Below are 20667 nucleotides of genomic sequence, written 5' to 3'. Positions count from 1 at the left end.
TTCGGTTTTAATACCGGCCAGGTTATTCCCCAAAAAGTTTGAATAATAATATAAACTAGGTAATCATTTTAATATGAGAGTTTTACTTGTTTCAAAATAATGTAATTGTAATTAAATAAACATTTAATAACATAATTAGTCACTGTGTCTTAGTATTTTTTGTATTATATGTAAAAAAGGGCGTTGGTTATTCATAATCAATTCAATTGTATTTAGTTAGTCTATCAAAAAATAAAAGTTCAAGAGCATTTTTAAAGTTTAAGATTTAATAATAAAACAATAATTCATCATCATTCAGAATCATCCGTCCATGCATCCACTTTCATATATAAGTAATTATTTAAATCATAATTAATCTGCCTAGTGTTTAATATTTTTGGCTTTTGTTGTATGTTGTAATAAATTAATAATGTACACTACTGTTGGACCTATTTGTACAATAATGCTGATTTCAAGATTACTGAATTTGAATGGATGGAAAAACGCTGGCATTATTTTTTTTTTTAAATATGGTACATTATTTTCCATTTTTAGTTTATATCAAGATGCAGGTGGCAGTCGTGCCCCGGAAGTAGTAATCAATGAAGGCGGAAGTTGACCCCGCAGCCAGTGGTAACCGAAAGCAATGGCGGGGGATTCTTCAACTGAGCTTCTTTTTCTAGATACGTTTAAACACCAAAGCGCCGAGGTAATGAATTCTAAACTATTCCATTTTAGACGAAAAAATATCTGTATTTATTAAGTGTATCGTTTCTTTTCTGGAGTTCTTGCATAGCCAGGCGTAATCTCTGAGGCTAGCATGCTAATGTTAGCATCTTATGCATGGTAAACATGACGATAATTAACTCATTGAATCAAATTCACGTAATTTTTCTGTTTTTAATGTATTTTATTAACGGTCTCCGTATGTTTTTTTGCAAATAGATGGAAAGTGCTCCCTTGGCTGTGCTTCCTCATCATAGCCGTTCGCGCTGGCCTGTTTGTTGTGCATGTACTAGTTTACATTTACCACCACGTTTTTCTGTCCATTCATACGCAGTTTACCAATGTGGATGTGGTGCGCTTCCCTTGTGTGGTGCTGATCACAGAAGTCCGTGTCATTCCTCCCGGAATTAAAGCACATAGCAACTTACCTGACAGCAGAGCATGCGGGTAAGCCCTGTCATAACAAATGATCATCAACACATCCGAGCTAATTCTTTATTTGCAAACTTCTCGCTCCTGTTTCCTCTCTTTACATATTAGGTCTGTTTTATATTTTAACTCCTTCTACCGGAGATCTTGTCAAGAACAGTAGACGGACAAATGTTTTTGAGAGAGATTGGACGTTCGTTTATCTTGGTGTACCAGTGTATCTTGTTTTGAGGACACCTGAAAGATAGTCTTCTTTTTAACAACTGTGTATTTTGCTTTCCAGAGAGACATCCCCTCATGCCTTCCAGCTTGAGCTGTTCTTCAATAATGTCCCCAAACCCAACAGCCCAACCTTCAACAGACTTGGCAGGTGAGGAAATCATTAGCCCCCATAAAACATCTTGTTTTATTTATTTACCCTTATGACACTCTCCTCTTTCAAGTCTGTAGCTCCTGGGTTGATCTCCAAAGTGCTTTAAGATACACGTGTCTGTCTGACCTGTAAAACCAGTCACAGTAGCATCCAAACCCAGTTCTCAGAGGCCAGTGGTTTGCGTGCGCGTACCCACCCATATTCAAGCTTCTTTGTTCTTGTTTTGGCTAACTGGTCTCACCAGAAACTCAACCCAACCCTTGCTGTAGTTGAGAAAGACGCAACAGTCATCAGTGGTCCCAGGATGCACACGAAATGTCTATTTTTAATCTCATAATACTCGTAAACAAGGGATTGTGAATGGAGTAGCACCAGAGTTTGAATGAGTCTCGATTTGTGTTTTTTTTTTTTTTAAAGTGAAACTATGACGCGTATCAGTTTTGTTTATTATTCATTTCACTTATTATATTTAACCACTTAAATGTTTTGTAGTTTTTTTTAAAAACTGGTGCTGAAAACTATTGTAATAAACATCCTATCATGTTGGTGTTCCACACTAGTTGTTACTATTAACACGATTTATTTTTTATTTTTATTAAAGTTACTTTTGCAAAATATTGGATTAACACTATCCTGCTTTCTGTCCTCAGTCTGGAATATGACGAGAACAAGTCGATTGTCTTCAGACCCAGTGGAAAGGTGAGCCCTAATTGAATGATTTTTAAAATATCTAGGCCAGGATAAATTGTGTCTTCTAAAAAAAAAAAAAAAAAGTCGAATCAAAGCTGTTAAACATGTCATTTGTACATGTATGAAGATCAACACAGATGGCCTGGTGCTGCGTGGCTGGTACACCACCCTGACCTTGGCTGTGTACGGGACAGCGGAGCGTCCGCACGGACACGAGCAAGGCTCGTCGCCGCCGCCACCTCCCCCGCCGCCCACACAGCCATGCGGGCCCAAAAGACTTGTCAAGCAAGGTGGGCAACATTCAAAAGAAAATCCAAGAAGCATCATTTAGTAGATTAGCCCTTACAGCGTTTCCTGTTTTACTACGTAGAGTGGGAAAAAGATGACCAATACAACGGCAGCCCGCCCAGACCAGGACCCCGAGGGCCTCGCACTCCACCTGGGCCGCCACCCCCTGATGATGACGACGAGGACCAGGTCCAAGTACCGGGACCGAGCAGTGAGTAGCGTTTTTTCCAAGCAATTTTATTTTGATGGGTTTTTACAGTATACTTCTTAGAAATGAAATATTTGTTTCGCTAAACGTCTTCTTGACTGCAATGTCAACAGTGGGCCTAGACAAAGACGAGCCACGCGAGGACTACCTGGAGGCCGTGTCGCCCGAACGGTCGCTGGCCGCCGACGAAGCGTACTCCGACGCTGAGCAAGAGGAGGGCGAGGACGAAGAGGAGGGGCAGGAAGAGGAAGAGGACATGCAGACGGAGGGGAGCGTTCCAGAGGACGAGGAAGAAGACGACGATGAGGGTGAGGAGATGGAGGAAGGTAGATGATTCAATTATGCAGCCCACTGCATAAAGATATATCTGCTTTGTGTTTGGTCTAGGCGATGACGGCTACGAACAGATTTCCAGCGACGAGGATGACCTCGACAACGGCACCTTTAAGCTGCCCTCCTTTGACATGGACTACACACCCGAGGACCTTGCATCCGTTCCGCCAGTCCAGTTCGATCCCTATGAACGAGAACTCCGACCACTGGTCTACTTCACCCCTCCGTACAAGTCACTCTTCGACACGCAGCTCGAGAAGCCCAGGGTGGAGGAGCCTAAGGACGCTAGCGGCCCTGAGGAAGCAGCAGGCGGCGAGGACACCGATGCATTTTCACAACTGAAAGAACTGCTAGGAAGCGTCGGAGAAGACCGAGATGTCCGCTGGGTTACCGCCCTGGAAGAAGCGTCGGGACTTCTCGCCAAGGGCTTGGGGTGCCTGGTTAAACAGGGCGAGCGCGTGGCCAAGGAAGAGCTTGTCAATCTTTTAGCCCAGTGGGCCATCCAAGGATTAAGTATGGAGATTGCCCTCACACAACCAATTGCTCTGAACCTCAGGCAACTGAAAGCTGGCGCCAAGCTAGCGTCGTACCTAGCGGAGTGTCCGCAAGGCCTGAAGGCGCTGCTACGCGACGGGGCTATGGACGTGCTGTTGGACCTCCTCCATAAGGACCATGTCTCCTCCACATTGAAATTGAGTCTTCTCAGGGCACTCGATGCCCTGATTAGTTCTCCTGTTGGGGTCGAGGCTTTCCTCGACCCTGGCGAATCTGAGAAGAGTGGCTATCAGGTTTGCGAAAGTTTCCTCTGTCTAATGGAATATTTAAACATTGGGTAAAACTACAAATCTTATCCTCCACAGAGTTTAGTGCAGCTGTTCTTGCAGGATGAAACGGTGAGGGTCATAACTGCTGGCAATGCCATTCTTCAAAAAAGCCACATGTATGAGGTACTGCTTGACCTCCGGCGTACAGCGGCGGCTTGGAGCGAGCCGCAGCAGGTACACCCCAACACTCACACACACACACACACACACACACGTAGATCACTTTATTAAATTGGTTGAACCACATTGAGTTCATTCACCGTGGTTATTTTTGTGAATTTGTGACACAAGTCTCATTGACAAAATAAAATGTCAATACGTTTCAGGAGGAGATGGAGGATGCTGACACCCCCATGGAGGAGGAGCCAGCCCTGAGTTCCTCCCCTGTGAGCGAAGCGGAGCTCGATCGTTTGGTGGGCGCTTTGGAGGAGTTGTATCAGCTGCTGGAAACCGCCCCTCACTGCATGGTGCAGCCACCAGGGAAAGCGTTTCCAACGTCCGTGAGAATAACTGGACCGCAAGAGAGAGATGATCCATACCCAACACTTTACAGGTATACATTGATTGGGTTCGAAAGCGTCTTTCCAAATTCAGCCGTGCCCTCCAAGGTTGACTTTAATGGTCATCTCCAGATACTTGCACGCGTGCCATTTCCTGGAGAGCACGTCGGTGGTGCTTTCTGCGGCCGCGGCGTCCGGACACTTGGGCATCACCCAAGCCGTGAGAGAGCTCCTTCGCTTCCTGTCGCTCACCCAGTCGGGTCTGCTCTTCCTTCTCGCCCAACCCGCTCCCACCAACTTACTCCTGCGCCTCCTCGCGTCCGTGGCCGAGAACGACGGGGAGGAGGCGGCCTTCACGGCAGGAGAAGGCGTTCTCACCGGGCCCGTGTTTGGCGAAGAAGGCTTCGGCGTGTGGCTCATGCAGGCCCTGCATGCTCTCCAGGGGGTCTCGGAGCTCATGAGCCACGTGACCTCAGGAGCAGACGGGGGAGTGGGCTTGGATGAAGGCGACAATCCGGAAGTCCTCACCATGCTTCATTCACTCTATCTGATGACGTTCACGGTGACTGGCCGCAGTGCTGTGGCGCACGTTTTGAGTTTGGACAACAACTTGTCCTGTCTGGTCATATTATTGCAGCACTACAGCAAAGAAGTCCAAGGGTGAGAACTTCTTCTCTTTGTTCCGCATCACTCAACCTTCATTCTGTTTCTGAATTTGTTTCATTTATTTTTATAAGTGAGGCCAAGACTCGCAAAGCAGTGACGTATAACTATGCGTGCATGCTGGTCTTACTGGTGGTGCAAAGCTCAAATGAACTTCGCATGATGGAACAGTTTGCTGCTCCACTGCTCACCATCGCCAAGGCCGATGACGCCAATGCCAAACTTCAGGGTGAATATGACAAATGTGGAACTCGCCTTGCGTCTCCACTATTATTATGCTGATTTTTTTTATTTTTGTTCTTCAGAACTCAGCAAATGGCTGGAGCCTTTGGAAAAAGTGCGCTTTGAGATTGGCAGCATCTCGCCACTTCTGGAATATGTCAAACAGGTATAGAATTCCTCTTTCAAATTCAAAGCAGCATATTAATCTATCAAAAACAGTTCAGATTTATAACCTACTAGACGAAACACGCAACTGGGCCCATATTGAAATAAATCATCTCATCTAATAACAAACCCAAGAGTCATCTGTTGTACTTGTATGATCCCATTGGTATGCCAGAGACTGCTGACATGTCTGGACTGCTCAAACACGTCCCTGTGCCAGTAGCTCCAAAGTGATAGTGCCCTATATCATTTTTATATGTACTGTCTCATGTTTTCAGAATGTGGAAAATGTCTTGACTCCCGAGGGGACTGGATTGGTCACCGCTCTCAGGGTGATCTGCCACATTGCCTGCCCCCTCCCTCTTGTTGGAGGTAAATCATCAAAATAGTTTTTATTCCCCCCAAATTGTGGGGTTTCACAAACATGAACAGATTCAGTGAATTGTTTCTAAAATAAAAAATCAGCGCCATATGAATTTCTCACCTTGTCCACCATGTTTTTCCCAGGTCAGCAAAGGGACCTAAAGTGGAGCCTTGCCTGCGTTCAACTCTTCTCCGGCGAGGGTCTGGATACGTGCGTGCGCGTTCTGCAGAAGCTCTGCGGAACGCTGCTCCAGCCGTGGCGCTTGCACGGAAACATGGGCCCCACGCCGCAGCGCTGCATGATCCTCCACGTTTGCACCAGCACGCTGCGGTTGCTGCGCACCATGCTGACGGAGCTGCTCCGCGGCGGCGCCTTCCAGTTCCGGGACACCCGCGTGGCCAACGTGTTGGTCATGCTCCACATGATCGTTTGTTCCATCCCCGCATCGGGACGACTGGACGGGGAGGAAACCAGAGTGCAGGCTCTTATCGTTGATGTGCTCCTCACTTTTACGCAGGGTGTCAACGAAGAGGTTTGTGAGAGGAAAAAATGGCGACTCTTTTAATAGGCGCCACGTGACTCATCTGTGTTTCTCAAAGGTGACGCACACAGAGGAGACTCTGGCCAGCAACACATGGTCATTGATGCTAAAAGAAGTTTTAGTATCATTACTGAAGGCTCCCGAAGGGCTCTTCTCGGGTCTCACGCTGTTGTCCGAGCTCCTGCCACTGCCCCTCCCAATGCAAAGCACTCAGGTACTTCAACCCGCCACAATCTTCCCTGCTTCTTCCTTTTCATTTTGACACGCTTATCTCGGTCGCTCAGGTGTTGTCCGTCCAAGACGTTGCCGTGGCCCTGAACACCAGGAAGCTGTGGAGTATGCACATCCGGGCGCAGTGGAAAGTGTTCTCGGAGGCTTTGCGGTGTGTTTGCGCCACCAGCTGCCCTCCTCTTTTGGCCATGCTCAGGAGAGTGTGTCTTCAGCTGGCTGACCTATCTTCTCCCACCGCCACACTCATCATGAAGAGCTTACTGGAGTTGCTGTCGGAGGAGTTACAGCCGTGAGTGAAGGACACCGACGTGGTTAATGACTCTGTGAAGTGACAGAGCAAAATATTCCTTTTTGCAGGGCGGAAGGGAAAACGCCGTGCTGGGCCCAAGTCTTGCGTCTGCTGTCTTTGACTGACACGCTGGCGTCGCAGAGAGCTTGTAAATGCGCCACGCTTCACCTGCTCGCCGGGTCGGTGTCCGGAGACGAACAAATGGCAGATCTCTTCCCCTTGCTGCTGCCTCTCCTGGTGCCTCCCACCAATCACTCGTTACAGCAACAGCAATGCAGCGAACTCATGGGAACGATATTACAGTCACTGTGTGACCAGGTGAGCAAAGTCGACAGAGTCCGTAGCTACTACAAGAATGTCAGTCTCAGATGTAATGTCATTTTTTTCTAGGACATTTCTCTGGTGATGTCTCAAGGGGGTGAAGGCTGCGTGTCAGAAGTGGAACAGCTGGCTAATGCGCTCCCGGGGCGAGAGATGCTCTCATCCATTTGCAGCTCCTTGATGGAGGTTTGGGAAAACAGGGAGACCAGCGCACCGCTTCTTCTCACCTGTATCAGGACTCTAACATTCCTCACAGAGCACGACTATGGACTCTACCATCTCAAATTGTAAATAACTGCGCTGAATAATTTCTCCTCCAACGCCATTTCGCTAAAACTCTCTCAAACATGGTGCTATTTTTCAGAGCTCTGAAGAAACATAGTCCAGGTGTATTCTCGCTTCTGAAGAGATTAATAGTTCCCTTCAATAAACACTCTGCAGACCTGCTCTCGGCTTTGTTGGACTTCCTCCGACAGATCGTCAACACAGAACCAGTGGTGAATTTTGACAACAATTTATATACCCAAAAGAAATTTCTAGAGGCAAATGAATTATTTTGAGTCTGTGTATTATTCTAGTGTCACGAGGAGGGTCAGGCACCCGTTGAGGAGTCATCCTTTGTTCCGTCTCTACGGCTGCTGAGTGGATCTGAGATGAAGGCTCTCCTGCAGTGGGAAAAATCTGACTCGCATCCTCTTCAGATTTTGGAGAAACAAATCAAGGTACGTATCATGCACTTCTACAAAACAGATGTCCGTTTGTATTTGAGCTTGTGCGTTTGTCGTCTTTCTTGAAGAAACTTTGTAAGGAGGATGATTCACTGGAGACCCTGTTGGAGAGCGTGACCGTCCTGAGGCAAACGCTGGAGGCTTCCACAGATGAACCTCCCGCAGTTGATCTCGAGCCCACTCTGCCAGCGCCTGAGACTCTTGCCATTCAGTTTAATCATAGGTAAACATGGAAATTTGCATTTGTGCTTATTCCACTTAAACTAACCCTGACCTAACTTAATTTATCCTCTTTTTTTTTTTTTTTTTTTTAAATTATAGGACTGTTTTTATTCTTTCTGAAGCGCTCGATGAGCAACTCAAGGCTCTTTGGTTTTCTCCTTTCCAAACCGATGATATAGAGACTGAACTTGACATGGTGGGGACTCAATCATTTGTCTAAATTTATTTATTTACACATTTGTGCCTTGGCTCAAACATGTTGGTGTGTATGCTTGTCATAGGTGAAGGTGGATCTGGTGGGTTTGGCTCAGGAATGTTGTCCAGAACTGGACCTGAAAGCAGAGCTGGAACGCTCCTTCCTGTCCGAGCCCTCCTCGCCAGGTCACGCCAAGGCTCAAAAAGGCTTCCGACTGGGAAGGCACAAACACGAGACCTTTATTACATCCAGGTAGCGTACAGAATAATTTCTGGCCCGGTTCCAGACTTAAATGTCATTGACTGAACGATTGTGTCTGCAGCGGTAAGTCGGACTACGTGGAACCCGCGAAGAGAGCTCACATCATGGCGGCTCCACGCGGCCGAGGAGGTCGCGGAGGCTTGGGACAGAACTTCTGCCGACCGCACGACATCTTCCGCCAGCGCAAACAAAACACTTCCCGTCCTCCCAGCATGCACGTGGATGACTTTGTGGCAGCTGAGTTTAAAGACATTACCACCCCAATTGGACTTTTGCCTCCCAAGCGACCTCTGAAAAGCTCCCCCAAGCTGCCCACCAGAGGACTATTCACTGGCAACAGAGGCAGAGCCACTTTCCATAATCAGACTCGCTTTTTCACTCCACCACAACCTAAAAGTGTACTACTCGCCGGTAAGCACAACCAAATGCAATTTTTTACGTGCTCTGAAATATTATATCTCTGTCGTAGTATCCAAAGTTGTCCAACAGAGGGCGATAAAAGCCTCTTGGGTCCGCAGGTAACTACCCTCGCAGGGAGGGAGGCCGAGGTTCTTCATGGAGCGCGCAAGTTCCTGCAGTTACTCACAGAGGAACGTACAGTGAGCCGCGCGGAGGCCAAAGCAACTTCACGCGAGGACCTCTGCCCTCACGACAACTTCCCGCAAGTAAGGAATGCCACACTAACAAATGTACGCAGTGTGAATTTCTCAACTTTTTTTTTTTCCTCCTCTTCGCAGATGCGTATCGCCTGGCTCCACGTGATCGGGCTCCACGCGGCCGAGGTGGCACCGGGCTTTCGTGGCTAAGCGGCGGCGGAGGAGGCGGAGGCGGTAATGTCGGTGGTGGTGGTGGTGGAGGAGGGAGGGGCTCCCAGGTGAGCAAATTTAGCGGCGGCGGAGGGAGCGGGGGTGGCAGGGGCCGACACGTGCGCTCTTTCACCAGGTAAATTCACCTGGGCATTGACTGAAAGCCCGCCACGGCTCCAAACGGACCAATCAACTTGTTTTATGCTATCTCCATGGAATGGTGTCTGTGGAGATCTTTGTGTTGTTTGTTATTGAGTTGTAACCAGAGAATAAAGTTCATAGGAATTGAGTTTCTGTTTCTATGTTCATGGACTGAAATGAATTGATCACAATGCAAAAAAAAAAGGTTTAATTAATTTTTTTAAGAAAATGATTTTTGTAAAGATTGTTTACTTTGTCTTTGATTATGCTTTGTCCTTTTCAAATTCATTTTACCATTACCAATGTAATCTTTACAATCCTTAGTTGGCTAAGCTTCGGACCAGTCTGCTCAGATAATGGTGACCTCACGGCTCTTCTTCTTGATGCAGTCCAGCGTCAGACTCCTAGTTCCGCTTTTACGCGCACCGTCACCCAGCTGAGGTGAAGAAGGACAACCGGGTCCATTTAAAGCCTGAGGCGAGTGAAGCGAAGGACTGGATAGGTTTAAGGAAGCTTTCCTCCGATGGTGCCTCAGTGGCTCATAGGTAGGTTCCCATCGGGGTGTCTGCTGCTCTTCCTGACGCTGCTCTTGGCCCAGCTGGTCAGCCGACTGCTGATTCCTGGAAGGGTGCAGGTCTCGGAGGAGCTCCAGCAGTTCTCTTTTCTCCAACTCCACCTCTGCCAGCTCCTGTCGCCTTAGACGTTCTGCTCCAAGCAGAGCACGCACGTCGCAGATTACGCGGGACAACTGGCCCTAAACAGGAGAGACAGGTAAGGTTTTTATTAGTACAATTTCTTTCAATTTTCAAAATTTGTTGTTTATGATTTATTTACCTTCACCTCCTCGACTTCATTTTTCAGCTGCGACTCCTTCTGCACCATGTGTCTCCTCTGCGAGTCCAACCGAGACTCCATCTCTCGTCTCACCTCCTCCACCTTGCACACCATCTCAACCCTTTGTGGTGCACATATGGAAAGATTATGACAGGTGACTGACTGGTGGAAGGCTGGTCCACTCACGGTTCCATACCGCAGCATTTCCACTTCGGAGCGAAGTTCCGCCACACAGTTGTGCTGCGATTGCTCACTGGAGAGGAGAGTGTGGCCGCAGCCGTTTGGACATTCTCGGCTGCAGAAGTTGCATTCTGAAAGGTGAGCCTCCAAACCTCGTCTTTCCACTTGCGCGGGACACCCTGCAATGCACAGAAAGAGTTTCACACAAAAAAAGTAGATCTAACTGATGTTGAAAATATTTTTGGGCAAAATAGGGCTGGCTAAAAAAACAATTCTGTTATTTGTTAAGCGAAGCTTGTAAAGCTGTGCGGTTAAATGTTTATTTTTTTATTTTTAGTAGGCTAATTATCGATTCGAATTTTGTCACAGTGTACAAATTTGTAGTTGTGAATTTCTGCACCTACACTAAAAAAAAAAAAAGGAAAGCACAACGATCACAGGCAAACCAAAAGTAGCTCACTGCAGCATGAAACAATTCCACTCTGCATGCACGCGGTCTCGTGCACCATACCTACCACAACGATAACAAATGTAGTTGCCTCCTGTCAGCAACGTGTTGCCGTCATGTTGGAAGAACAAGAGCATGATTTGTACACAAAAAACTCATAAAAGAATAATGGGAAGTTGACCTTAGCTGCCCCCTCAACAAGCAATGTAGTAAATTCATTAATCACCATGGCAACAATGGATCCACCTGTTCGATGCCCATAGGTGTCAGATGACCTTTACCGTGGCTATCCATTTACGTCATTTTAGGAATATATTAATAGTGAATGATTTACTGGTGTGAAAAGTAAGTCTCAATACCTGAGTTTGAGCACGACACAAAGGCAAAGTCACACTCCTCCTCGTGCGTGTGAAGGTTCTCTAGCGAGCACACCGCCTCGCATCCCTGACTGGAATTTACGCAACGGATCTGCAGACGGTTCAGATCGTTGCGCATGTACCTGTCGACACACAAACATAGCTGTCTCATTTTTATCAGACACATTAAGCCATTCACCACAATGTGAATGCTATCACAAATAACCTGTAGAGAGGCTTGAGGCTGCCCACGTCCAGTGGCTGCCTGTCCTCGGGACACGTGTGGTGATGGAGCAACCAGCTACTGATGCAGGCGCTGCAGAAAGCGTGCTCACAGGGCGCCTGTAGGGGGCGCCGTAAAACATCGCGACACACGCAGCACAGGAGGCCCTCATTCACGTAGCCCACAAACCTCTCCAGGTCATAACCCATCCTGGGAAAAAAAACCCACACGAGTAGGCAAAAGCACAACTAAATGGGTGCTTAAAATAAAAAAACCCACATTAAATATTAAATGAATAGGGTGATGCAAACATCAAGATTTAAACACAGCACATGTATTGGTATCTATTTCTGCAAAGCCCATCACTGACGTCATTTCTACCCGGTGCTCACCTGATGTTCCAACTCTTCCTTCTTCTGTTGATTTAATGACCTCCACGGGTGACTCTTATCCCCGAGCTATGCTCTTCTTTCCTTGTTGCTCCATCAAGCCGAGGGTCCCCTATCTCCTAAATCCCGCCCCTGCCTCAGGGAGTGTATCTCCATGGAGACGTATCCCTGACAACAAACGTTTGAGGATACAGGAAGGCAGCTGTCAAACGACAGCCGGACAATGGAGACAGAATAACAGTTGACACTCACATTCTGATGTATGGCAGTTACGTTCTTCTTTTACCAGATGAGCTGTTTAACGGCGTTGCACTCCGAGATTACCACTGTTTTTCCCTGTCGGCTTTCTCTCTCTATCTCTGGATGTGGGATTAACTCGGATTAAACTCTCTCCTTCCTTGATTGGATTACAGACTGCACAGCATCAATTGACGTCAAAAATCAACAACCCATAACACATGCATTTCATTCCATCACTTTATGGTTAATTTAATATAAAGATTTTCACAAATTAATCTCAAAATTATGGATTTGCAGTACATTCTGAGTTTCAGGACTCAAAACTCGGATGACAAAGCCTTCCTTGGAGTTTGCATGTTCTTCCGATGCTTGGGTGTTTTTATTCAATATATGTTAATATTCGATTTTATTCCAACATTCCGAAAAAATGCCAGTTTGCTAAAGAAATGAATAATTTCCATGCGACAAATGCCTTACATTATTGATTTTAGCCATTCATAACTCGATAGGCCCCACCTATGACTATGCAACGAAACAAACGCACCCCTCCTTCTTTTCCCATTCATCTACTTCCTGGATTACAACCAATCACATTTCACAGATCACTCCGCGGGAAAAAAACAAGGAAACTAATAGTTAAAAGACAAGAGAAGCTCAAGCAGTAACATTTTACGAATGTTTTTTTCTCTCCAAAACTATAGCAAGTAAGTAATGTCGTCGTCACCATCATTTAATATTGACTTCAAGTTATGCTACGTAAAGTCTCCGTGTTGACACTTGACAGTTTAGGCTTACTCGCGTCCGAAAACGATACAATACAGGTAAACAATACACGCTAGATTACTAAACTATATCAAAATGTCATGTTAATTGGAACGCTGAACTCAAAGGAAAGTTGGATGAATACATCATCATCAATTCACTTTTTTTTGCATTTTACATCATGGGAAATACAAAGCACGTTTTACATTAGAAACACACCACCGGACGAAAATGTCGAAAAAGGTATATAATATTGAAGTACTGATGACAGCAGTAGTTTGGAATCAATGGTGTGGATTTAATGTTGATATATCTTGTTTTGTATTTTTTTTTAACAGATAGTGGGTGCTAAAATGAGACGCTCAGCAGCTCCCAGCCAGCTCCGAGGCAATGCTGCAAAAAAGCCTTGTTTTGTCCCTCCTGGAGCTGCTTCTTCATGGACTGGCACAGAACCCAAAACCCAGTACCCTGAATTTGGCTTGGACAATGCCTTGAATAAGGTGAGGGTGTCACTGTATGTTTTATTAAATGTCTTCCCTCTTAGAAAAAAAAAAAGGTTGAGAACTATCCATGCACTATCCATCTTTCCGAACCATTCAAACTGTCCTTCCTCACACAACTGCTTGTCACTCAGGCCCAGAGAAGTCTAGGAGTTCCACCTCCCAACCAAAATGCCCATGTCCAGGCAGCACCAGCTTTGTCCAAAGCTTTGGCCCGAGTGCTCAGTGCAACTGAAAGTAAGGAGAACGTTATTGTGACGGAACATCCGAACGCTGCATCACAGGAGGTCCCAACACCACAAAACGTCAGAGGGGCAGGTAAGGAGAACACCAACTTTTTGTTATGCAAGTGAAGTATGTTCAGGAAAAAAAAAACACTCAAACACATACCAAGACTGTCTATGGTGTTTGCAATGTCTTAATTGGGATACATCAATACAGAGTTTTATCATTTTCTTTTTTTTATTAAATGTGAGAGACCCCTCATATGACATGTCTAGAAATTTGTGCACAACTACAAAAGAGGCATTACAAAAAAGGCATGAATCTGTGAAGCACTGTGCAATATTTATTTACAGACACGGAGTCTCCCTCTAGTGGATACTTGGAATTATGCAAGCACGCGCTTTAACGTTTCATCAGAGACCTGCAATCTAAACACTGTCGTTAGTTCAAAAATACATAATAGAAAAGCAAAATAAGGACAGCCTATTTTAACCACAAGCTCGTTCACGGTCGAGACCAGCCACGATCGAGTATCGCTCGTATTTGGTTCGTAATACAAACAGCAACAACACGGCTGAATTAGTTCTGCGCTTGGCTAGAGACGAACACACAAGCGGGCTCCCTTTCCAACGTCTCCGCTTCTCACACGTTCTCACGATCGTTTGTAGAATTCGGCAATGTAAATAAATAGCTCGTGGCGGCGGTATTATTAGCATGTAGCATATAGCTCCAACACAAGCCTGTCATGCGCATGCGCAACGCGCTCCCTTAAACTCCACCCAGCGTTGTAGTTAGTTAAACCCGCCCGGCACAGTCCTTACGCTACAACCGTCTCCCGATCCCAAATAAACTAATATCCACCGAATTCCCCTTCCCCCCCCCCACGTGTATGTGTGTCACCGTCTTTTGTTATGTGTTGAGACTACGTGGTTTCGCTGTGCTCGGTTTGAGGTTTAGAGAGGCCGAGCTGTAAGTAGGTCGGTCTGGGTTTAAGCGGCTTAGCTACGTCAGTCTAAGCTGGGAGGAATTCATCCAAAACGCTCGGAGGTAGGCGGGGGCCTAAGCGAGGCTGGCCTAGTTAAGCCTGATTCTTATTGTGCACGGCAGAAGCCTGATTTTGTTGTGCAAGGAAGCAGAGGGGGGAAACCAAGGAGTGGTGGAGCTCCACGCTTTTGTCAGACCACAGCCTGTGTTTTATTTGGAATGGGGAGAGGAAGAAAAGGAGATGTAGAGCAATTAAATCGCTCTTAACATTATGTCTCGGTGGACTAAGAGAATCGTGGAGCAGGACAAGACAGGTGATCGCTGAAGTCCTAACTGGCGCTGTAAGATGGCATCCGGCTCGGTGTTCCTTTCCAGCATGGTGGGGAAAGCCCGCTCCTCCAACTTCACCCTCTCGGAGAAGCTGGACCTGTTGAAGCTTGTCCGGCCTCACGTGCTCATCCTGGAGGAGCACAACAACAAACATGCGGTCATCGTGGACAAGAACAAATGCTGGGACACTGTGGCGGAGCAGTACAATGCCCTGGGGGGAGACAGACCCCACCGCACAGCGCAGGGCCTTAGAACCCTTTACAAGAGGCTGAAGGAGTCGGCCAAACAGGAAGTGATGCAGCGGAGGCATGCCCAGCTGGAGTACAGAGCGAGCATCTCTGAGCCAACCAGGAGAGTCCTGGAGATGATCCCTCACCTGTTTCAACATGTGCCCATCCACGAAAAGGACCTGTCTTTACGCAGGTACGCTGTGACTCAACCAGAACCAGCAGCAGATGGACTCTTTCGGCAAAACAATGAGGCAGAAGCTGCTTAACATTATTGGGATTTTTAGCCTTAAGAGAAGATTGAAAGAAAATCATAGTGCACACTGCATGGAAAATACAGTCGTTTGCATAAATTGTAGCCTAAAAAAAAAAATTTCTTTTAATTTGCAACAGAACAGTTGAGTCCAGAACTAGTTGTTTTTTTTTTGTTCAGATTTCTACTTAAAACGTGTTTGTATCTTGATTATGAACTGCAAAACAAAGCCCAAAATAGTATTACGTTTTGATTTTATGGGGGTGGGTTGACGTCTGCCTAATTTGTCTTTGGTAATTTGTCTAACTGCAAATGTACCACAAACCTTGATCTCAAAACGGTTTATTATATATTCAACCTTATGATGCTGTCCATCCTCAGATTATTATACAGTAAGCACCCATCTCCCATCGAACCTCCTGGCAGCAGCTCCTCTTTGGCCGTCCCTCAGGACTACTCGGCAGCCGTCCCCACCGTTCCCCATGTGGTTGTCCGTCTGGATCCGGACGATGATGTAAAACCGCCTCCAGATCTCCCACTCCCATCCACACGTGCCGACCCGGGGCTGGAGTCGGGCCCGGAGCTGATGGGGGAACAGGATGCGGACAGCGTCCGAGTTTATGAGGCATCCTCGTCTCCCGCCCCTTCGTCTGTCAACATCCCCCTCTCTGCCTCGCCGCTGTCTTTACGTCACGACTTCTACCCCAATAACATCTACCCTAACAACGTCTACCGACATCACGAGCCCGAGCGCTTCCGCCCTTTGCACATGGCCAAAGAAGAGCACGAATTGGTGCTAGCCAATCACAGGAAGGTGGCAATGTACCTTGAGGAGAAGCGGGAGGGGCTCAAGAGGAAACAGCAGTTGGAAGAGGAACTTTTGAGAGCCAAAATCAAAGTGGAGAAACTAAAGGTGGCCCGACTTCGGCATGGACTGCCCACCCCTTTTTAGCAAAGACACAAAATAATAGAAAACGTCAACGGAGTACACTGTGTAGCGCGCTGCTGTGATGTCACGCCAATTCCGTAGCGCTCTCACAACAGGTTCAGGAGTCGTAGCTTGTATTGAACTACATAATGATGCGCTGAAATTAAATACCATGTGGTGGATGAGGATCAATTTATAATGGGTGAGATTGCGACTTTGGCAAACATAGTGCCTCCAGCAGACACTGATTCATCTCTTCATGTTGTCGTTGCTAAAAAATGACTGAAATCGTTTACCAGTGAAACAAGGGAGCTGCAGAATGTGTCTCGTGACCTTTATTATTGGTACTTAACACAAGTGAATGGAATGTTGTGTTCTGCAGAAATGATTGTCAAGTGCTGTTAGTTTTTGTTTGTCCATTTTATGGTTTTTATATTAAAAACGTTACTATGGCGAGTTCAAGACCTGTTTTGTGGATGTCAATTTTTCATAGACATTTAAAGTTTTTCTGTCCTAATCCTGCAATTTGATCACTCTTGAATGCATTTCAAAGGCTTTGTGAATGTGCACAACTGGTGCAACACTGACCTCTACTGGCGGGGCCTGCATCTGCATCCATAAAACTCTTCATCTGTTTCCACAGGCCTCCCTCAAGCATGTGCCATGTCAAATCCAGTCCCAGATACAGAATGCAACCCAGACACGGCGCGATACTTCAGCGTGATGTGGTGTAAGGCCAGCAAAAAGAAACACAAGCGCTGGGAGGGGGATGCCGTGCTGGTGACCAGGGGTCGCACAGCCACTCTGAAAGATATGGAGGGCAAGAACATTGGACAGGGTAGCGGCTACAAGATGTCAGTGCTGGCCTCTCTCGCCGAAGGAGAGACCCTGATGATCGGCGCCAAGGAAGTTGAGGTGATGGCCGTCATATCCGCAGAAACCTTTGCCACGGGACGTTGTTTCCAAGAAGCACAGGTAGAAGACGTTCTCCCAAAGACGGCTCCGGCTCCTTCACATCGCCTCGCATCTAAACCTTTCCGCCCCCCGACACTGTCGGGGAGAGCAGAGCATCTCGGATCACAACCAAAGGAGGAACAAATCTGCAAGCCTCGCCATGATCCACTAGCACCTGGTGTGTTGACTATCCATCCAGTCTTCAATAACATTGCTCAATGAAGTTCTTTGTACATCTAAAGTTTTCTTTGTATCGTTCTTAGGTGCGCTGGTGATGCCTCGGCCCTCGCCCAACCACCAGTGGTCTAATAACAAATCGGGGCTTCCCGTGGTTGATGTTGTGGTTGACCCGCACCTGACGGCTCACCTGCGCCCCCATCAGAGAGACGGCCTGCTTTTTCTCTACGAATGCGTCATGGGCATGAGGTATGTCCAATTCTGGTGTTTAAATTCAAATCAATAATCTTGCTTTGTTTGTAACATCAGAGCCGCTGGGCGTTACGGGGCCATCCTGGCCGACGAGATGGGTCTGGGGAAGACCCTCCAGAGTGTGGCTCTCTGCTGGACTTTGCTCAAGCAGGGACCGTACGGAGGAAAAGCGGTCACCAACCGCGTGTTGGTGGTTACTCCAGGAAGCCTGGTGCAGAACTGGGCCGCCGAGTTCAACAAATGGCTGGGCCGTGAGAGGATCACCGTTTTCACAGTGGATCAAGTGAGGGAGAAGATCAACAATATTGAGTGAAATTGTTTGGACCGTTGTCTCTCATTGTCGTATACAGGACCACAGGATCGAGCAGTTTGTGTTGTCAAACCTGCACAATGTTCTCGTGATCAGCTACGAGATGCTGCTGCGCTGCCTCGAGCAGGTTCGCCCAACTCCCGCCGACAACTATTGCCGCCGAAAGACCATCCGCCCAATGCCACCTTCTCGTTCTCAGGTTCAAAAAGTGGAATTCGGTCTCATCATCTGCGACGAGGGTCACAGATTAAAAAACAGCAGCATCAAAACGTCCTCTGCCCTCAGCAGCCTGAGCTGCACTCGTCGGGTCATACTCACAGGTGGGCTTGAGCTGCTCCCTTTTCTTGACCGCCACTGAATGTATGAAATATATTTTTGAAGGCACCCCGGTGCAGAATGACCTGCAGGAGTTCTACGCCATCATCGACTTTGTAAATCCGGGCATACTTGGCTCCAGCACTGCATATAGAAAAGTATTTGAAGAGCCCATCCTACGTTCCAGGCAGCCTTCGTGCTCAGAGGTGACTCTTGTACTTTTGAAAGACACAAAATTCAGTCAATATATGAAACAAAACCGATATGTCAATTAGGAGGACAGATCTTTGGGAGACGAGCGAGCGTCTGAGCTCTCCCGACTCACCGGCGAGTTCATCCTGAGGAGGACCCAGGAGATCATCAACGATTACCTGCCGCCGCGCCTGGACTGGACCTTGTTCTGCAGGGCGTCCCCGTTGCAGCAAGAAATCTACAGGCGGCTCCTCTGCCACAGAATCTTCCGAGCTTGCCTCCAAGGCTCCGTGCAAACACACACACACCTGGCCTGCATCACCGCCCTGAAGAAACTGTGTAACCACCCGGCCCTGCTTCACACCGGCGTCATGGTGAGACTGTTACGTTGGGATTGAATATTTTGATTCATTAGTCATTAACTTTGTGGCCTTTTGCTTTCAGGACAAAATGAAGTGCGATTCCGAGGAGAGCTCACTCTATGAAGGCCTTCCTGTGTTATTCCCAGAAAACTACTCTTCAGATAGCTTGAACCCTCATGACTCTGGGAAACTTTTGGTTTTGTTGGACCTCCTGAGTACCATCAGACAGTTGAGTCCGTCCGACAGGTATGTCATCGTCACGTCTCTGTTGTGGTGTCTGCTAAATTTCATTTATGACAGCTCGTATGTCTCCTCCAGGGTAGTGATCGTGTCCAACTACACTCGGACGCTGGACATGCTCCAGAAGCTTTGCGTGCGCATGAGTTACACGTTCTGTCGGCTCGACGGACAAACGCCCACCAACCAAAGGCAGCGGCTGGTCGACGGCTTCAACGGTCCTTACTCCTCCACTTTCCTGTTTCTACTCAGCTCCAAAGCTGGCGGCCTAGGACTCAACCTAGTGGGGGCCTCCCATCTGGTACTCTATGACCTCGATTGGAACCCGGCTAATGATATTCAGGTAAAGCTACAAAAACCAGTCTAAGGTGGTATGATTTGTTTGCTGAAACGGAAGGTTTGCTTCCTTGTCTTGCTCAGGCTATGGCACGAGTGTGGCGCGACGGACAGAAGAAGACCGTCCACACTTACCGTCTCCTCACTGCAGGTATCGTACATTTTGTGTGCTTGGAGATAAACAAAAACTTCAGTGAAATCGATTTTACATTCTAAGCCGCACTCGTTTGTGGTGAACTTCTTAGGAACTATTGAGGAGCGCATTTTCCAGCGGCAAGTGTCCAAGCAGGGGCTTTCTGGGACGGTGGTGGACCTCGGGAAAGGCTCGGAACACGCCAGCTTCTCCGCCAGCGAGCTGCGAGATCTCTTCAGCCTGACTGACACGCCATCGCTCACTCACGACCTGTTGAACTGCAGCTGCAAAATGGACGGCTCAGTCAACCGTAGGCCTGTTTTGAATCAGTTTGGGAAAAAAATAATTGTGTCCACTAATTTTTTTTTAACTTCCTACTCAGATATGGAAGAGGAAGACGATGAGCTTTCTGACAATCGGCCGTGCCAGCTGGGTCGTGACCGCTGCGGTCCGGCCCAGAAGCACCTCAGCATGTCCGAGCTGATGCGGTGGAGACATTTCTCTGGAGACGCCCGCACCTTCTTTGACCCTTACCTCGATCACGCTCGAGACCACATCACCTTTGCCTTTCAAACAACCATCTCCCACGTGGACCAGTAACTGCCAAACAAGATCTATTAAATATCCAGCTTTAAAGATAACGCTGCTCAGATTTGTATTTTTTTAAATTTATTTATTTTTATTGTTAACATGCAAACACATCTCATCTTAATTACTATCGTGATCTTAAAAAATAATTTTAATTGAAATGAAGAATGGATGGTGTTGTTCCTGAGAGAACACGATCTCAGATTCTGCAGAAGTCCCGAATGTTGTGACCGGTAAGTTAAATGGCCATTAAATCCATTGAGTCATAAATAAAAGTGTTTTATTTCAAACATTTTTTTTTCTCCACTGTTTCAGGGTTCATGCGTGCTGCTCATGCAGAGTTCCTGTTCTGGCCATTTAAGGTAATAACAGCACTTCATCCTAATCATGCCTGAGGGAAGTTTAGATGTTGCGTACTGAGAATTTATACAT

The 20667-nt window shown here is 47.1% G+C and overlaps 4 protein-coding genes across 8 annotated transcripts; 3 read left to right on the top strand and 1 right to left on the bottom strand.

Annotated features, from left to right (window-relative positions):
* The first annotated feature begins 558 nt into the window (after positions 1-558).
* Positions 559-9648, top strand: virma (vir like m6A methyltransferase associated). 2 transcript variants are annotated; one of them, XM_037274157.1, is made up of 27 exons: positions 559-688; positions 1040-1152; positions 1418-1504; positions 2158-2206; positions 2325-2487; positions 2568-2696; positions 2807-3001; positions 3081-3814; positions 3887-4024; positions 4177-4403; positions 4483-5010; positions 5088-5242; positions 5319-5401; positions 5679-5772; positions 5908-6296; positions 6364-6519; positions 6590-6825; positions 6894-7143; positions 7216-7433; positions 7511-7640; positions 7725-7868; positions 7943-8097; positions 8196-8292; positions 8378-8544; positions 8615-8964; positions 9072-9218; positions 9291-9648. In XM_037274157.1, the coding sequence occupies exons 1-27, from the start codon at positions 626-628 to the stop codon at positions 9497-9499; spliced, it is 5406 nt and encodes a 1801-aa protein (XP_037130052.1). In that variant the 5' UTR covers positions 559-625; the 3' UTR covers positions 9500-9648. The 2 variants fall into 2 exon arrangements, with proteins under 2 accessions (XP_037130052.1, XP_037130051.1); XM_037274156.1 differs by having other exon boundaries at positions 7511-7643.
* A 180-nt stretch (positions 9649-9828) lies between these two features.
* rnf41l (ring finger protein 41, like) lies at positions 9829-12067 on the bottom strand. 3 transcript variants are annotated; one of them, XM_037274529.1, is made up of 6 exons: positions 11934-12067; positions 11545-11751; positions 11322-11461; positions 10531-10693; positions 10335-10455; positions 9829-10254 (listed from the first exon to the last, which is right to left on the bottom strand). In XM_037274529.1, the coding sequence occupies exons 2-6, from the start codon at positions 11748-11750 to the stop codon at positions 9850-9852; spliced, it is 1035 nt and encodes a 344-aa protein (XP_037130424.1). In that variant the 5' UTR covers position 11751; positions 11934-12067; the 3' UTR covers positions 9829-9849. The 3 variants fall into 3 exon arrangements, with proteins under 3 accessions (XP_037130424.1, XP_037130423.1, XP_037130425.1); XM_037274528.1 differs by having other exon boundaries at positions 10335-10693; XM_037274530.1 differs by lacking the exons at positions 11545-11751; positions 11934-12067 and having other exon boundaries at positions 10335-10693; positions 11030-11427.
* rad54b (RAD54 homolog B) lies at positions 10552-20296 on the top strand. Of its 2 annotated transcripts, none has more exons than XM_037274234.1 (15): positions 10552-10652; positions 13271-13432; positions 13567-13750; positions 17023-17511; positions 17597-17759; positions 17820-18045; positions 18113-18199; positions 18272-18392; positions 18454-18593; positions 18663-18953; positions 19024-19187; positions 19260-19521; positions 19599-19665; positions 19760-19957; positions 20030-20296. In XM_037274234.1, exons 2-15 carry the CDS (start codon positions 13286-13288, stop codon positions 20245-20247), a joined length of 2757 nt encoding a protein of 918 aa, XP_037130129.1. In that variant the 5' UTR covers positions 10552-10652; positions 13271-13285; the 3' UTR covers positions 20248-20296. The 2 variants fall into 2 exon arrangements, with proteins under 2 accessions (XP_037130129.1, XP_037130128.1); XM_037274233.1 differs by lacking the exon at positions 10552-10652 and adding an exon at positions 12783-12874.
* Positions 14955-16847, top strand: LOC119136220 (fibrinogen silencer-binding protein). The gene is made up of 2 exons (XM_037274549.1): positions 14955-15394; positions 15833-16847. Exons 1-2 carry the CDS (start codon positions 14988-14990, stop codon positions 16401-16403), a joined length of 978 nt encoding a protein of 325 aa, XP_037130444.1. The 5' UTR covers positions 14955-14987; the 3' UTR covers positions 16404-16847.
* Positions 20297-20667: the final 371 nt, after the last annotated feature.

The sequence above is a fragment of the Syngnathus acus genome, chromosome 16 (genome assembly GCF_901709675.1).
Source record: "Syngnathus acus chromosome 16, fSynAcu1.2, whole genome shotgun sequence".
Taxonomy (NCBI): domain Eukaryota; kingdom Metazoa; phylum Chordata; class Actinopteri; order Syngnathiformes; family Syngnathidae; genus Syngnathus; species Syngnathus acus.
The sequence above is the reverse complement of the archived record's forward strand: the minus strand, read 5'-3'. Positions and strand labels throughout refer to the sequence as shown.

What these genes read in the sequence shown, in the direction of transcription:
- virma (XM_037274156.1), top strand. Translation starts at nt 626, where the DNA reads ATGGCGGGGGATTCTTCAACTGAGCTTCTTTTTCTAGATACGTTTAAA. An exon ending in TACAGTCACTGTGTGACCAG is followed by an intron (nt 7,144 to 7,215) that starts GTGAGCAAAGTC and finishes ATTTTTTTCTAG; the next exon opens with GACATTTCTCTGGTGATGTC. An exon ending in TCGTCAACACAGAACCAGTG is followed by an intron (nt 7,644 to 7,724) that starts GTGAATTTTGAC and finishes GTATTATTCTAG; the next exon opens with TGTCACGAGGAGGGTCAGGC.
- rnf41l (XM_037274528.1), bottom strand. Translation starts at nt 11,750, where the DNA reads ATGGGTTATGACCTGGAGAGGTTTGTGGGCTACGTGAATGAGGGCCTC. An exon ending in AGCCTCAAGCCTCTCTACAG is followed by an intron (nt 11,462 to 11,544) that starts GTTATTTGTGAT and finishes GTGTGTCGACAG; the next exon opens with GTACATGCGCAACGATCTGA. An exon ending in TGTGTCGTGCTCAAACTCAG is followed by an intron (nt 10,694 to 11,321) that starts GTATTGAGACTT and finishes TGTGCATTGCAG; the next exon opens with GGTGTCCCGCGCAAGTGGAA.
- rad54b (XM_037274234.1), top strand. Translation starts at nt 13,286, where the DNA reads ATGAGACGCTCAGCAGCTCCCAGCCAGCTCCGAGGCAATGCTGCAAAA. An exon ending in GGCAGCCTTCGTGCTCAGAG is followed by an intron (nt 18,594 to 18,662) that starts GTGACTCTTGTA and finishes TATGTCAATTAG; the next exon opens with GAGGACAGATCTTTGGGAGA. An exon ending in TGCTTCACACCGGCGTCATG is followed by an intron (nt 18,954 to 19,023) that starts GTGAGACTGTTA and finishes TTTTGCTTTCAG; the next exon opens with GACAAAATGAAGTGCGATTC.
- LOC119136220 (XM_037274549.1), top strand. Translation starts at nt 14,988, where the DNA reads ATGGCATCCGGCTCGGTGTTCCTTTCCAGCATGGTGGGGAAAGCCCGC. An exon ending in AAGGACCTGTCTTTACGCAG is followed by an intron (nt 15,395 to 15,832) that starts GTACGCTGTGAC and finishes GTCCATCCTCAG; the next exon opens with ATTATTATACAGTAAGCACC.